The sequence below is a fragment of the Phyllostomus hastatus genome, unplaced genomic scaffold (assembly GCF_019186645.2).
Source record: "Phyllostomus hastatus isolate PE091 unplaced genomic scaffold, TTU_PhHast_1.1 phas_contig_17, whole genome shotgun sequence".
NCBI lineage: Eukaryota > Metazoa > Chordata > Mammalia > Chiroptera > Phyllostomidae > Phyllostomus > Phyllostomus hastatus.
The window spans coordinates 24,353,025-24,369,548 of NW_025333664.1; the positions used below are offsets into that span (position 1 = coordinate 24,353,025).

A 16,524-nucleotide genomic window follows, 5' to 3' on the forward strand; every position below is an offset into this window, starting at 1 on the left:
ATTAGTTGTTTAGTATTCCATTACTGTGGACTCAGCTCCAGAAGAAGGAGCATTTATTTGGTCCCTGAAATTTTCTCATGTTTTATTGCATCAATAATGCAATTGTCTTGCATTCGCTTCTCTGTGTTTTGCCCTGACTGGGAATCGAACCAGCAACCCTCTTCTCTATGTTTTGAAAAGAAGGAGAGCCTGTTATGTAAGTTTCTTTTGGCAGTTTATTTTAGGTGAGTCATTGGGTCCTGCTAGCCCCTTTGTGCCTCCAGCAAGCTCTTGGGCTGAAGTGTCCTTGACTAAGAAGAAGCAAAATGCATTAAAATGCAGGTGGAACACCCTCTATGTCCCCTGAAAGAATTATGGATTGAATCACCTGGAGACTTGTTTCTGTGTTCCTTCTGTTTCTTTGCCCTCTTTCAAGTTGACAGAAACAGGCCTCTGGCTTGAATATTAGGTGTAAATGTATTTTCAGAAGCCACAGTAGTCCTCAGAAAACACCTTCCATAGTCAGGAGCTCCACAAAACTGTTGCAGTGATACGCAGTCAATTCTGTAAAACCATTTTCTTGGGTAGTTTTAAGTTATTTTTAACCTAAAGTAAAGTATAATACTGTGTTTTTAAAAGTAGTGAGAAAAAATAGAGGGAGGGAGGGAGGGAGAAAGGGAGAGAAGGAGGGTGAAAGAGGGCCTGGGAGAGACAGAGAAAGATTGAGACTTCTCCAGGATTCTAAGCAGAAAAGTGAACCACATAAGAGTGGGTGGGGGGCATCATACTTGTCTCAGACTTATCCATAGCAACATTTAATGCCAGCATTCAAGGGAGCAGTACCTGCAAATTTCTGAAGGAAGAAAAAGATGGCTCAAGAATATTAAGAGCAGCCAAGGTGTCATTTGATTGTAAGGCTAGCAAGCAGACACTCTTCTTAAACACAAAAGAATTGAAAGAAGGGAATACTGCATTTTGCTGTGTATAATGTACACCCGTTTTTGGCCCAGACTCTCAGGGAAAAAAAAATCTTTTGCTTTAATTTTTTAATCCAATTATTTATTTGTTTATACTTAGATACTTGCTTTTTGTATTATAAGGGAATTTTAGCATTTATTTTTGAACATATTATGGTACAAGAAATTTTATGTAACAAATTATTACAAACCACAAGAACAGATACAAGGTATTTCAAGCACTACCCATATATAATGACCATCTTTATTTTTCCCTAAAAAATTTGGGCAAAAAAGTACACATTATACATGGCAAAATGTGGTACATGTAAACTCAACTAGAAAAAGGCTACTTGACAGTGAAATCCAGCCAATTAAGAGTTAAAGACTCGAGAAAGACAAGTCGTGGTAAGAGAACTGTAAAGAGATTGATTCAGCTACAGTATAGACCTAGTACTCAATAACTATGGAATTACCGTTATAGAACGGAATATGAATGTTATGAACCTGGACTGTAAAAATTATATGGCAGAGATTGGGAGAAGAAATGGGAGGAAGTGTAAGTGCTAAAATTGTCAACTTTCAAAGCAGGGAGTGAGTGGATTCTCTCCAAAATAAAATTTTATATAACTCATAAACTAGAGTGAATTCAGCCTTTAAACTTTTCATGTACTTAAAAAATGTAGAATATTCAAACAATACATAAAATCATGGGTGCTGTGGTACTAACTTAAGTACTCTTCATATTTAAGAAATGTCACCATGTATTTATTTATTTAATGGTACTTTTTTCCATCACCGTTTATCCCCCATACACTCTCTTCCACCTCCAGCGACCCTCCAGACTCACCATTTTGTTAAACTGGTTTCAGATTATGTATATAATACTTCAGACAAAAAGAATGGTTGAAAGAAAAATAATGAATACTAATGTATTTACCACCCAGGTTAAGAAGTAAAACATTGTTAATATAGTTATTAGACCCCTGCATGCCCCCCAGAATCCCAGAGATAATTAGTATCCTGATTTTGTGGTGTCAGTTGTTCACATACATATTTTTACACTTTAAATATGTATGAATATAAAGTAGAATTAGTGAAGTTTCTGTTTTTAGTCGTTATAGAAATCATATTCTGTAGTTCACTTTTTAACTTTATGTTGTTTTGAGAGTTATGTTGATAATGTGTTACTTGAGTATATTACTTTTCACTACATATAATTATTCTATAGATATACTATAATTTATTAATCTATTTTATATTGATGAATATTTGTTTTCCTTTTTGATATTAGGTTGTGATAAAACTTTCTTACATCTTGTTTACATATAGTAATGGTTTGTATAATTAAAAAATCTTTGATTATTCAGGGAAACGTATAAAGTAAGCATTTAAAGTGTAACAGTAGCATTGGTTTCCCTTTGATTTTTTAAATTACATTATATAAAAGTTAAAACTAACACTATTTATTAAACTTACCATCTGTAGCATGATCCCCTGTGTATATACATGTAGTATCACTCTGTTCCGTTTGCATAAATGGATAGAAAAGTGTGTGGGAGAGTGTTTACTTAATGATAATCATTTTTAGGTGATAAAATGTGAGATCATTTTTAAGATTTTAGTTCTTTATATTTTGCATTGGCTACATTCTTCATAATGAATATTCTGGTTTTAATAAAAATAGTACAGTGTATTCTTTTTAGTTTTAAACTTTATTATTTATTTTTATAGAGAGGAGAAGGGAAAGAGATAGGGAGAGAAACATTAATGTAGGAGAGAAACACTATCCACTTGCCTTCCACTCAAGCCCCAGCCAGGGACTGAACCTGCAACCCAGGCATTGCCCTGACGGGGAGTCAAACCAGCGACCTTTCCATGGGACAGCGCCCAACGAATTAAGACACACCAGCCAGGGTGAAAATAGTAGAGTGATATTTTCCTCAAAGATGAATTAAAGTGAATATTCTAAGATAGTGAATGTGATTAAGTGGCAAAAGCAAGAGTACAGATGATTTTCCTTTTGGCATTTTTTTTTGTATAAAATGTATTTATAGTATAATTGAAATGCTATAATGATATTACAGCTTTCTTAAAAATATGAATTTTTAAAAACTAATTAGAAGAAAAGGGAGAGATGTAGCTGGGTTGCTTGGTTGAAGCGTCTTCCCATATACCAAAAAGGTGGTCAGGTCAGTTCCTGGTCAGGGCATATACCTAGGCTGCAGGTTTGATCCCCAGTTGGGCTGTCTACGGGAGGAAACTGATTGAGGTCTGTCTGTCTCTCTCCCCCTTCCCCTCTCTCAAATCAGTAAGCATTTCCTTAGGTGAGAATTTAAAAAAACTAAAGGGAGAGTTAACAATTTTCTTTTATTGTCATTCCCCTTTGAGTACCCGTCTTCAATTTTACATGATTAAATAAAAGATGAGTTATATAATAAAAGTTTAAGTTACTTGCGTATAATGCAACCTTCAAGTTATTTAGAATGTGTGTAGAAGAGGTTTTCAGGAAGCATTAGAAATTGCCCATAGATGTACTTCTCTCCTGTCTCCGGGCTGTGCAGCCCAGGCTCCCTTTCTGAGTTCTCATATGCAGGTAGGCCCGGGTGTTAGGTTTGTTTGCCCAGGTACCTCCCTGTATGCATAGCAGATGCAGTCAGCATCTCCAAACTGGATTATGTCACAAATGAAAGAGTACAAGATACTCTGTTTTGGCATTTGGGTGAAAATATGATCTGTTTGTTTTGTAGGTATGACCTTGCTTCTAGGGAATGGCTCGCACTGAACCATTCTGTCAACGATGTGGTCGTTCGATATGGCCATTCTGTAGCATTACACCAGGTAAAATGCCTCCGCCCTTTACTGAGCTAGAAACTCAGCTCTTCCGTAGTGACTCTATCATATTATGTGGTTGAAAAAACTGTTTGATGTTTTTTTTTTCCTAATCTTTTTGGTTGTGGTCAAATGCACATCACTTGAAATTTACCATCTTAGCCATTTTTAAGTGTACAATTCAGCGATATTAAATACATTCATAATATGCGACCATCACCACCATCCATCTCTGTAACTCTTTTCATCTTATAAAACTGCAACGGTCTATGGCCATTAAACATTAAATTCTTCATTTCTTCTTCCTACATCCTCCGATAAGCACCATTCAGTTTTCTGTTTCTATGATTTTGGCTGCAGTGTTAGTTTTATTGGGGAAAATTTCCTATATGTGGGGGCAGGGGGTGTGTAATAGGCTAATGTGTAAGTGGAAATTAAAGTTAATACAAATACAACAGGACAGATTCTTTAACGGGTTTAAATTGTACTGGGATATTATGATGTGCTATTAGATGGTTAAAAATTAATATGGTGTAGATTAGCATTTACATTCATTAGCAAGGTTAGCCAAGAATGACCACATTGCAATATAACTGAATAATCATTTTCATTTCCTTGTTTTTGCGGTTTATGGTAGGATGAGAGAACTTTTCAACTTTATTTTTCCAAGTCATTTTATTACTGTAAAAGACCTTGCATGAGGAAATCCAAGAAAAGTAGAAAATTGTTAGAGATATAGAACGCACTTTATTTTATTTTATTTTTTTGCCATCTTTTTCCTAGTAATTCACTGAACGGTGTATTTCACTAACACTTTTTATGCTAAGAATGATATTGAGGTTTTGAACTGCTCCTTTTTTGTTCTCAGATTTAATCCTTTTGACATTGTTAGAATTTTCACATTTTCTCCCTAGGACAAAATTTACATGTATGGAGGAAAAATTGATTCCACAGGGAATGTGACCAATGAGTTGAGAGTGTTCCATATTCACAATGAATCATGGGTGCTGTTGAACCCTAAAGCGAAGGAGCAGTACGCGGTGGTGGGGCATTCGGCACACATCGTCACATTGAACACTGGCCGAGTGGTCATGCTGGTCATCTTTGGACACTGCCCCCTCTATGGCTATATCAGCAGTGTGCAGGAATATGACTTAGGTAGGTGTATTTTCCAGTGAGTTTTTTGCTTGTCAAATTTAAAACCTTTACCCTTATTATTATGAGTTTTTAACAAGATTCAAACTAACCTTGACCCAGTACTTTATCTTGAAATACAGTCAACACCAATGTATTACTTGCAAAATTCGTATTATTGATGCTGCTGTGTAGTGTATATGTTCCTGTCAGTTTGGCATGGGGCAAAGATGGCACTAAATTCTTTACATGCTGCAGATTAAATAAATAAATGATTCTAAACAGCAGTTATTCTGAAGAAGAAATGTATTTGATAAGCCCTCTAGAGATTGGTTTAAGGGAGTGTGATTTCCTCTTACTGTGTAATTTTTCCTTTGGTTAAATTTTATTGTATCTTGTTCCAGAGTAGGAGTACCAGCTATAATTTATATTTTGAGAAAGTAGATGCATATAGTATATCTGTATATTGGTCAGTGAAGGTCATGAGGAATTAAGTGTTCTCTGTGTCTTTTCAATTTAATGTAATTCTTTTTCTGCATGGCATGTTAGAACATCAGAACATTAAACAAATTAAAAGTTTGGCCACCTGACTTAATTAGTTTTAAGTGACCTCCCTATAAAAATAAAATGAAGCCCTGGTTGGTGCAGCTCAGTGGGTTGAGCTCTGGCCTGTGAACCAAAGGGTCACTGGTTCGATTCCCAGTGGGGGCACTTGAGAGGCAGCCACACATGGCTATTTCTTCCCCTTTCTCCCTCCCCTTCCCTTCTCTAAAAATAAAAGGTAAAATCTTAAAAAAATAAAAATAAAACAATAAAAGAAAGTTATATGTATCAATTCTCCTGAAATCTCATCTCTTGTCCTAAGCTTTTTGGTAATTTTAAGTATTAGAGAAGAGAAGCCTGCAACATTTGCCTTTAACTGTTTTCTGTTTTCAGTTACAAACACATGGAGTATATTAAATACTGTTGGTGCCCTCGTCCAAGGGGGCTATGGCCATAGCAGTGTCTATGACGACAAGACCAGGGCCCTCTATGTCCATGGAGGCTACAAGGCTTTCAGTGCCAATAAATACCGGCTCGCAGACGATCTCTACAGATATGACGTGGACACCCAGATGTGGTGAGTGCTTTCCCTTGCGCTTTCACTGTAAGGCACGAATTCTGGCAATTGCTGAGAAAATATTACGCTGTATTTTTGTCTTCAGACCTAGCAGAAAATTCTCTTCAGTGTTACAGAGAAATTGGGGGAAAAGCAGAAGTAATAAAGTAGGTAGTATTTATTTTGTTGCATTACTCTATGATTTTGTAGTAGGTTGGTTAGAAAATGCTTGGTATTTTTTTGAATTGGTTTTTAATTTTCATACATTCAGTACCACTCTAAAATTTTAGCTCTTCAGAATCCTAAGGAATAGATTACTCTGAGTATGCACTCTGTTGTAATTAAGTAGAATGTATCCATTTTTCCTTTTCTTAATGACTGAGGTGACATCACTGAGGTCAGTTATTGGCATCCATGGAATCATCAAACAGAAATGGTCTTAGTATTTAAAAGATTAGAGCTCTCCCCACTCTAAACTATATATTGGTGGATATAAAGTATGCTAATTTTAATAAATGTAAAGCAAATTTGAATTATGAAATAATGTAACTATAAAGCAATAGTTTCTCTTCTTGCTTTTCCTTATTTCCTTATATACTTGAGATCATGCTGTGGATATTCGTTTTATATTCTGCCTTTCATTAAAACCATCATTTTTAGTGGTGGTGTAATACTTTGTTGTGTATGCGTACTGAGCCTGTCCAGTTAGAAATTTTGGTTTCTTTTGTGTTACTGATAAAGTGTTGTGCATAAGCTTCTGTCTGTATTTCACATGATTTCTGCCCAGACACTGCAATTACAAAGTCATAGTTATTTTTTTAATTATATTTTATTGATTACATTATTACAGTTGTCTTGATTTTTTCCCCCTTTGCCACCTTCCACCTGGCTCCCCCAACTCCCTCTGGCAATCTTCTCACCATTGTTCATGTCCATGGGTCATGCATATGAGTTCTTTGGCTACTCCTTTTCCTATATGATACTTTACATCCCAATGTTTATTGTACCTACCTCCTTGTACTTCTTAATCCCGTCACCTCTTCACCCATTCCCCTACACCTGACTCTCATTTGGCAACCATCAAAACACTCTCTGTATCCATGATTCTGTCTCCATTCTTCTTGTTTGCTTAGTTTGTTTTTTTTTAGATTCAATTATTGATAGATATGTATTTTTTTGCCATTTTATTGTTCATAGTTTTGATCTTTTTCTTAAATAAGTCTCTTTAACATTTCATATAATAATGGTTTGGTGATGATGAACTCCTTTGGTTTTTACTTGTCTGGGAAGCCCTTTATCTGTCCTTCGATTCTAAATGATATCTTTGCTGCATAGAGCAACCTTGGCTGTAGGTCCCTGCTTTTCGTGACTTTGAATATTTCTTGCCAATCCCTTCTAGCCTGCAAAGTTTCTTTTGAGAAATCAGCTCACAGTCTTATAGGAATTCCTCTGTAGGTAACTAACTTCTTTTCTCTTGCTGCTTTTAAGATCCTCTCTTTATCTTTACTCTTTAGCATTTTAATTATGATGTGTCTTGGAGTGGGCCTCTTTGCATCCATCTTGTTTGGGACTCTCTGTGCTTCCTGGACTTGCATGTCTATTTCCTACACCAAATTAAGGAAGTTTTCTTCCATTATTTTTTCAACTAGATTTCCAGTTTCTTGCTCTTTCTCTTCTCCTTCTGGCACCCCTATGATGTGAATCTTGGACCTCTTGAAGTTGTCCCAGAGACTTCTTATATGATCTTCATTTTTTTTAATTCTTTTTTTCTTCTTGTTATTCTGTGTGGTTGGTTTTTGCTTCCTTATGTTCCAAATCATATTTTCAAATCATATATCAAATCAGATTTGATTCTCAGCTTCATCCACTCTACTGTTTCCCTGTAAATTGTTCTTTATTTCAATTAGCATATTCTTTGTTTCTGACTAGATCTTTTTTATGCTATTGAGGTCCTCACTGAGTTTACTTAACATCTTTATAACCAGTGTTTTGAACTCTGTATCTGACAGATTGCTTTATCTCCATTTTGTTTAGCTCTTTTTTTGGAGTTTGATCTGTTCTTTCATTTGGGCAATGTTTCTTTGTCTCCTTGTTTTGGCAGCCTCCCTGTGTTTGTTTCTATATATTAGGTAGGGCTGTTTTGACTCTGCCTTCATAGTGTGGCCCAATGTAATTGGTGTCCTATAGGGTCTGGTGGCACAGTGTCCCCTATCACACAAACTGGGTACTTGGGGTATGCCTTCTGTGTGGGCTGAGTACACTTCCTCTTGTGGTTGAGCCTTGGTTGCTGTTGGCAGATCAGTGGGAGGGATTTACCCAGGCCAGTCAGCTGGAAGGATTGACTGTGACCACTTAGCACCAACTTCTGCCCCCCTTGGAGGATCAGCTGTGCAGGGCAGGGTGGTGTAGCCTGTAGCTGTCCACTGGGTACATTGGCCCTGGGGTTTTCTGGGTGGTGCAGGCCAAGGTCAGCCCCTACCTCTGTTTTGTCTGGGGGCCACCCTGTCTGAGGTATAAAGCAACCTGAAATGGCTGTTACTTGTGCTGGGCTTGAAGATTCCCAGGCAAAGCCAAGCTGTGAATCAAGGCTGGCTGCTTCTAGTGCTGGGCCTGGGGCTCACTGAGACCAGCTGTTGCATGTTTGAGAGGATTTAGGAAGTTGTGAAGCATGAGCCAAGACCAGTCATTCATATGGAAAAGCAGCTTGTGTGCCCCTGTAAACTGGGTGGTGTGGAGTCTCTAGGGATCTCCAAGGTGGGTCAAACAGTGTTAGCCAGGTCGATGGAGTCTGAGATATGGCACCTGCTTGCCAGCTCTGTGGGGGGAGGGTTTAGAAAAGAGACCATGGCCTCTGCTTGCCCTGATGCCAGACACTTCATTTTCTCCCTGTGTGCCACTGGTGCCTTTCAAGCTGCTGCCCCAGGGCTGGAGCTTAGAGGGAGTGAGTCTGAGTAGGTGAGCCCATGTGTGGGTTCTTTTAAGAGAAACTGCTTGGGGCTCCAAGCAGTTTTTTCTACCAACTCAATCTGCTGATTTTTTGCAGCCAGAAGTTGTGGGGACTTATCTTTTGGACACTGGAACCCTGGGCTGGGGGGACCTCATATGGGGCCAGGATTGCTTACTCCTGAGATATCCCTCCTGAATTTTTATCCACCACACGTGTGTGAGGGACTAGTCCATTCCACATCTGAGCTCCTTCTACCAGTCTGGATGGATGTGGTTTTTTTAATTCCATAGTTGTCAGAGTGCCGTTCAGCTCGGTTTTGGATGGTTCTGAGTGATTTTTTTTTATGTTTTAGTGTAATTTTGACATGGTTGTGCATAGAGGCAAGCCATGTCTGCCTACACTGTCATCTTGAGCTCATACATTTTTAAGGCTCTTAATATATTTTGTCAAAATCCTCATAGGTCTTTAAGTTTTTACATGTTTACTTGGTATTGAAAAAGTTATATATAGGGAAAAATCCAGAAATATTTGCACATTTGGATGTGAAATTAATGGTTATGTTTGTATTAGCAAATAGGTGATAAGTATTATAAAAAACTAACCTTGTATTTATTATTTTTCAATCTCAAAAGGACCATTCTCAAGGACAGCCGATTCTTCCGTTACTTGCACACAGCGGTGTTGGTGAGTGGGACCATGCTGGTGTTTGGAGGGAACACGCACAACGACACGTCCATGAGCTATGGTGCCAAGTGCTTTTCTTCGGATTTCATGGCTTATGACATTGGTAAGTGTAATTAGTTGAGTGTTAATTTTTAAGGATGAGTTGAGATAAATGGGCTCTCTGTGTTACAGTGTCTTACACAGAAGTGTCTTGTAGCTGTTTACCACCAAAATTGTATTAAGTTGATTCCTAGAATCTGATTTCACATTCTTTAAAAAATTCATGTGGTAACATATTTAACCAGAAGAGGGCAGTATTTGTTCATGCACAATAAATACTGGCCAGTCTCTTGCTATATTATTGGGTGGTCATTTTTGTGCTAGCCACTGAGCTTGTCCATTGGACTGTAGGTTACAGCCCTTGGCCTCATAGTGGGGGAGGCAGAGAACTGAGCATACAATATAATTGCAATTCAGGGTATTACTTACTCTAAGATGAATGTGTGAGAGCGCCTATGAATAGTCCTTAACACATGGGGGTGGGGGTAAGGGTTATGGTTAGGGAAAGGGCCGGGTCCTGAGGATCACTGGAAAGTCAGTTAGGCAAAGTCAGGCAGACTTCTCAGGCGGAGGCAAAAAGAGACCATGCCACATGCTTGGGGCCTGTGAGTAGTTTCGGCTCCACGGCACCTACTTGAAGTGGAAGTAGAGACCCACGCAGCTATTGGACTGGTCAGATCTTGAGGAGTTTGGACCTTTTGAAGAACCTTACATAGGCAGTGACAGAATCATACGTGTGTTTCAGGAAGAGCTCTTCGTGGCATTGTGGTGAGTAGTTGGCACGGGGCAAGATGGGAGTTAGGAGGCTCATGCTGAAGTTCTGAGGAGGGTTTGCACCAAGGCTGTGGAAGTGGCAATGACGATAAAGAGATAGATGGGTTTGAGTACTCCCGGGAACTTGAGGATTGTCTGGGGTGTATTTTGAGAGCGATTAAAGCATCTCGATTTGCAGGTAGCTAATGTGGGCCAGGATAGATGGTACTTTTTACTAAGGCTGGAAATGGAAGTACAGGGACAGGGTCTGGGAGAAGGTGAGTACAGTGAGTACATATTCAGCTGGACTTGACTGTGGGGTGGAACAGTGCAGAGATCAGTGGGAATCTGCAGTAAGGGGTAAAATTCTGTAGGGAACATGTGTCATCAGGGATGAGCGAAGAGCCAGAGGAGAGGTGGATGAAGAAGTTGGGAAGAGAATGCAGACTATGAAAGCATGTCAGAGGCGTGGGAGGAATGTAAGGCAAGATTGGTGTCCTGCGAGGGAAATGTTAACCATGGCCACAGAGGGATTAAAATAAGGCCCGGAGAGTCTTTCAGGCTCAGCAACAAAGAGGTTATTTATTACCCTGTACACATGGAGGAGTAATCCAGGTTGCAGGGGGCCACAAAATAATGTAAGGGAGATGTACAGAGTGAATATTGACTTTTAATTTTAAAAACGTATCTGTGAGAAGAAGAAAGTGGTGAGTTGAGTACCATCTTGGGCATATTTAAATGCTGTGGTAAAAGCCAAGTGCCCTAAGAGGAGGGGGTCTTTGCTGCACTGGTTTTAAGGAAGGAAGCAAGGTGGGTGGGCAGGAAGCCTCTGTTCTTCATGTGAGGAAGACCACAGAGCCAGGACTGGTTGGAGAAGGAAGTGAAAGCTGTTGTCAAGGTTGAATAAAGGTTGGATTGAGTGGAAGAACGTTTTTGTAGTGGGTGTGAGTATCTGAGTATCTCGGAAGCACATAGTGAATGTGAGTTGCATGCGGTTTCCCAGCAAGAGAAGTTGATAGTATCGATCACAACAAAGGAAAATTAGTAGATCTAAAGGATTGAGGAAAGGAGTTTTAAAAAATTAGATAAAGGGTTTTTTTTTGTTTTAATTTTTCACCTATATTTGCCTATTTTAGCTACTATTTGGACAGGTCAGCATAGAAGGGAAAATAATTATGGAACTTATATGTTTTACTTACATAAGCTTTAACAAATATAAAATATGCTTAACTTAAAAAACATTGTAGTGAGTGAGACCTGGTTGATGTGGCTCAGTGGGTTGAGTGCTGGCCTGCGAACTGAAAGGTCACTGGTTTGATTCTCAGTCAGGGCACATGCCTGTGAGTTAGGCCAGGTACCCAGTTGGGGCATGTGAGAGGCAACCAGTGGGTGTTTCTCTCACACATCATTGTTTCTCTCCCTCTCTTTCTCCCTTCCCCTCTCTCTCAAAGTAAATAAATAAACTATTTGAAAAAAAAACATTGTAGTGGGTGAAATTGATAGGCAACAGAGGGAGTGATGTGGGTATCATGAATGTTGGATGCATTCACTAATTAGAAGGAATTATAATTCACTAATTAGAATTGGCATGTGGCCCTGCCTTTCTTACATGCCCTGCTGTTCTGCTGCAGCATTTTACCTCAGAAATGATGGTGTGACTGAGAAAAAGTGAGAGGTACATTTTATGAGGTTGTGTCTGTTGCAGTCTCCTTTAAAAAAAATGCTAGTTCCTATTGATGATGAAGGCAGTCTCATCTGAAGTGTGTTTTTCTTGCTCCTAGCTTGTGACCGCTGGTCAGTGCTTCCCAGACCTGGTCTCCACCACGTCAACAGATTTGGCCACTCAGCAGTCTTATACAACAGGTAACTGGGAAAGAATGTGCTTGCTCCTTTTCTCTTGTGTTTAAAATGAAAATGAAGTAAAATATGAAAAAGTGAGATTGGACTTACATATTATTTGCAGGATTTTCTCATCCTATTTAATAGGACCTATTAGTTTTTCACAGAATTACATTAAGTATGAATTTCCTGATATATATTTAAAATATTTGATGTTCATTTGAATGAATTTTAGTGCCATGTTTGTTGATGTGTTTTCCATTTGCATGCAGGAGTATATTATGCTCCTTATTGTCTGAATGCATCAGACCATGAAAGTTATGTGCAATTACTGTCTTATGCCCTCTGTCATTTGCTGTTGTTTGCGGTACTTAGGTCTGAGTGGTAAGGAGATTTGAAAAAGGAGAGAGGGCACGTCAGATTGGGGATAAGGTAGGGGAACACAGATGGGGAGATTGTGAAGCTTCGTATAGAACAAGTTTACAGTCTTTGGTAGTCTAGAGTCTGCATTGCATTGCTCAGAAATGCCTGGCCCTGCCTGACATCAGTCTGCCCCTGGAGAAGGCTTGTTCATGTAAGGGCACATCTGTTTCTTACAGTGTGCTTTAAAGATTTTTGATTTGTTAAACAGCCTAATCATGTTACTAATTTTTCTCATTTTTGTTTCTGCTGTTATTACTGTTTCTTCTTCACTTTAAAAAAATACAACCACAATACAATTATCACACTTTAAAAAATGAATAGTAATTTAATATCACTCAGTGTTCAGTGTTCGAATTTCCCAGTTGCCTCATAAATTTTTTCTCCTTTCCTCATTATTATTTTTTAAATAATTTTTTATTTTTTAATTACAGTTGACATATAATAGTATATTAGTTTCAGGTGCATACCTCAGTGATTAGACATTTTATAACCTACTAAGTGATCATCCCAATAAATCTTGTGCCCATCTGACACCATACATAGTTACTAGAATATTACTGACTTTATTCCCTGTGCTGTACTTTACATCCCTATGACTTCTTTAACAACCAATTTGTACTTCTTAATCCCTTCACCTTTTTCACCCATCCCCCCAACACCCCTCTCATCTTGCAACCATCAAAACATACTCCATACCTGTGAGTCTGTTTCTGTTTTGCTTATTTATTTATTTGTTTGTTTGTTTTGGTTTACTAGATTCAGTTGTTGGTAGATGTGTACTTATTGCCATTTTATTGTTCATATTTTTTATCTCCTTTTTTCTTCTTAAAGAAGACCCTTTAACATTTCATATAATACTGGTTTGGTGGTAATGAACTCCATTAGCTTTTTCTTGTCTGGGAAGTTCTTTATATGAGGTCTGTCTGGAAAACATGCAGCCATTGTTAATATAACGAGAACAGTTTGCACCATATTGATGTAACCTGGCAGCCAAGGAAGGTGGACTGGAATGTGCATGTGTGAAAAATAACAACCTCACTATACTAGTCAGAGGGTAAAAGTAGATGCTGTTGAGTGAGCATGTGTACTGTGTGGCTATTGCACTCAAAATGACTGAGCGAATAGAGCAATGAATCTACATCAACTTTTGCATTAAGGTTGAACATTCTTCCATGGAAACTATTTGGATGATTCAGAAGGCCACAGCTATGGGCATCTGGTGATTGGCAGCTTGATCAGGATAATGTGCTTGCTTATGCATCATTGTGCAATTTTTTTTTGTGAAACATCAAATCCACCCAAGTGACTCAGCCCTCCTATAGCCCACATTTGGTGCCCTGTAACTTCTGGCTGTTTCCAAAACTAAATTCAACTTCGAAAGGGAAGAGATTTCAGACCAGTGATGAGATTCAGGAAAATGCAGCGATGGGGCTGCTGATGGCAATTGGGAGAACTGTGTGAGGTCCCAAGGTTCCTACTTTGGAGGGGACTGAGGCATCACTGTCCTGTGTACAATGTTTCTTGTATCTTGTATCCTCAATAAAAGTCTCTATTTTCATATTACATGGCTGGATACCTTCTGGAAAGACCTTGTATGTACTGAATGACAACTTTGCCTGGTAGAGTAATCTTGGTTGTAGGTTCTTGCTTTTTATCAATTTGAATATTTCTTGCCATTCTTCTGGCCTGCAAAGTTTCTGTTGAGAAATGAGAGCTGATAGTTGTATGGGAGCTCCCTTGCAGGTAAGTAGCTGCTTTTCTCTTGCTTCTTTTAACATTATCTCTTTGTCATTAACTCTCTTCATTTTAATTATAATATGTCTTGGTGTAGGTCTTTTTGGGTTCTTCTTGGTTTAAGATTCTGTGCACTTCCTGGACTTGTATGTCTACTTCCTTCACCTGGTTAGAGAAGTTTTCTATCACTTTTTCAAAAAGGTTTTCACTTTCTAACTCCCTTCTCTTTCTGGAAACCCCATGATGAGAATGTTGGTACACTTGAAGTTTCCCAGAGGCTTCTTACGTTACGTTCATTTGGGGGAGGTTGGGATCATTTATCTTTTTGCTATTCTGATTGGGTATTTTTTGCTTCCTTATATTCTTTTTTTTTTTTTTGGCATTTTAATTAAAAAAATTTTTTTTAAATATATTTCATTGATTATGCTATTACAGTTGTCCCATTTCCCCCCTTCTCTCCCCTCCACCCTGTACCCCCTCTCCCACCCACATTCCCCCCCTTTAGTTCATGTCCATGTGTCATACTTATGAGTTCTTTAGCTTCTACATTTCCCGTACTATTCTTGCCCTCCCCCTATCTATTTTCAGCCTACATTCTATGCTACTTATTCTCTATACCTTTTCCCCCCTCTCCTCCTCCCACCCCCCCCCCTGCTGCTAGCCCTCCATGTGCCCTCCATTTCTGTGGTTCTGTTCCTGTTCTAGTTGTTTACTTAGTTTCTTTTGGCTTTGCTTTAGGTGTGGTTGTTAATAATTGTGAGTTTGCTGTCCTTTTACTATACATGTCTTTTCTTTATCTTCTTTTCTTAGATAAGTCCCTTTAGCATTTCATAAAATAAGGGCTTGGTGATGATGAACTCCTTTAACTTGACCTTATCTGAAAAGCACTTTATTTTCCCTTCCATTCTAAATGAAAGCTTTGCTGGATAGAGCAATCTGGGATGTAGGTCCTTGTCTTTCATGACTTGGAATATTTCTTTCCATCCCCTTCTTGCCTGTAAGGTCTCTTTGGAGAAATCAGTTGACAGTCTGATGGGAACTCCTTTGTAGGTTACTGTCCCCTTATCTCTTGCTGCTTCTAGGATTCTTTCCTTCGTTTTTACCTTGGCTAATGTAATTATGATGTGCCTTGGTGTGTTTCTTCTTGGGTTCAACTTCTTTGGGGCTCTCTGAGCTTCTTGGATTTCTTGGAAGACTGTTCCCTTTGCCAGATTGGGGAAGTTCTCCTTTATTATTTGTTCAAATACATGCTCAATTTGTTGCTTTTCCCCTTCCCTTTCTGGTACCCCTATAATTTAGATGTTGGAATGTTTAAAGGTGTCCTGGATGCTCTTAAGCTTTTCCTCGATTTTTTGAATTCTTATTTCATCATGCTTTCCTGCTTGGTTGATTCTATCTTCCTTCTGGTCCACTGTATTGTTTTGAGACTCAGATTCCTTCCTTTCACTATTGGCTCTCCTCCGCGTATCTTCCTGCATCTCTTTTATGGTAACCTGCATCCTTTCATCTAAATTGCGCCCAAAATCAACCAATTCCGTGAGCTTTCTGATCACCAGTGTTTTGAACTGTGCATCTGATAGATTGGCTATTTCTTGGTCGCTCAAAAGAATGAGACCTGGGGGACTGATCTGTTCTGTTGGAAACATGTCTTACGTCTTTCCCTGTCTCTCCTTTTTTTTTTTTTTTTTTCGGTCTGGTTGCTCTTGTTACGGTGGGGGGGCGGAGCCTTAGGTGTTCACCGGGGCTGGGCACCCCACTGGCTAGATTGTGACGTTATATGTGGGGGTCGGGGCGGGAGCGGGGACGGGAGGGAACAATGGCAGTAGTTCCGTTCTCCTGGGCTCAGACCCTTCTCTGGGATCCTGGGCTGCGAGCTCTGCCCTGGTCCACAATCGCTGCCTCACTGGGTCCGCCAGCCACAGCTTGCGTACTCAGGGATCACCGTTGCGTTCTTGTGCCCCGGATGGCTGTCGCGCCGATTTCGCGCCTAATTTTTCCCGACCTCCCCGTGCCGCCGACCTGCGCCAGCCCCGCGCCTGCCCAGCTCGTCGTCTCCTACCAGTCTGGATGTACGGGTCTACTTCAACTTCTTGGCTGTCTGACTT

The 16,524-nt window shown here is 39.2% G+C and overlaps 1 protein-coding gene across 3 annotated transcripts in view; it reads left to right on the top strand.

The window, feature by feature from the left end:
- Positions 1-16,524, top strand: part of ATRN (attractin) — a 165,368-nt gene that overhangs the window by 53,088 nt on the left and 95,756 nt on the right. For all 3 annotated transcript variants that reach the window (XM_045833471.1, XM_045833472.1, XM_045833473.1), the window contains 5 exons: positions 3,686-3,776; positions 4,682-4,925; positions 5,838-6,021; positions 9,580-9,734; positions 12,205-12,286. In XM_045833471.1, coding sequence (XP_045689427.1) covers positions 3,686-3,776; positions 4,682-4,925; positions 5,838-6,021; positions 9,580-9,734; positions 12,205-12,286 — 756 coding nt within the window. The remainder of the gene's footprint in view (positions 1-3,685; positions 3,777-4,681; positions 4,926-5,837; positions 6,022-9,579; positions 9,735-12,204; positions 12,287-16,524) is intronic.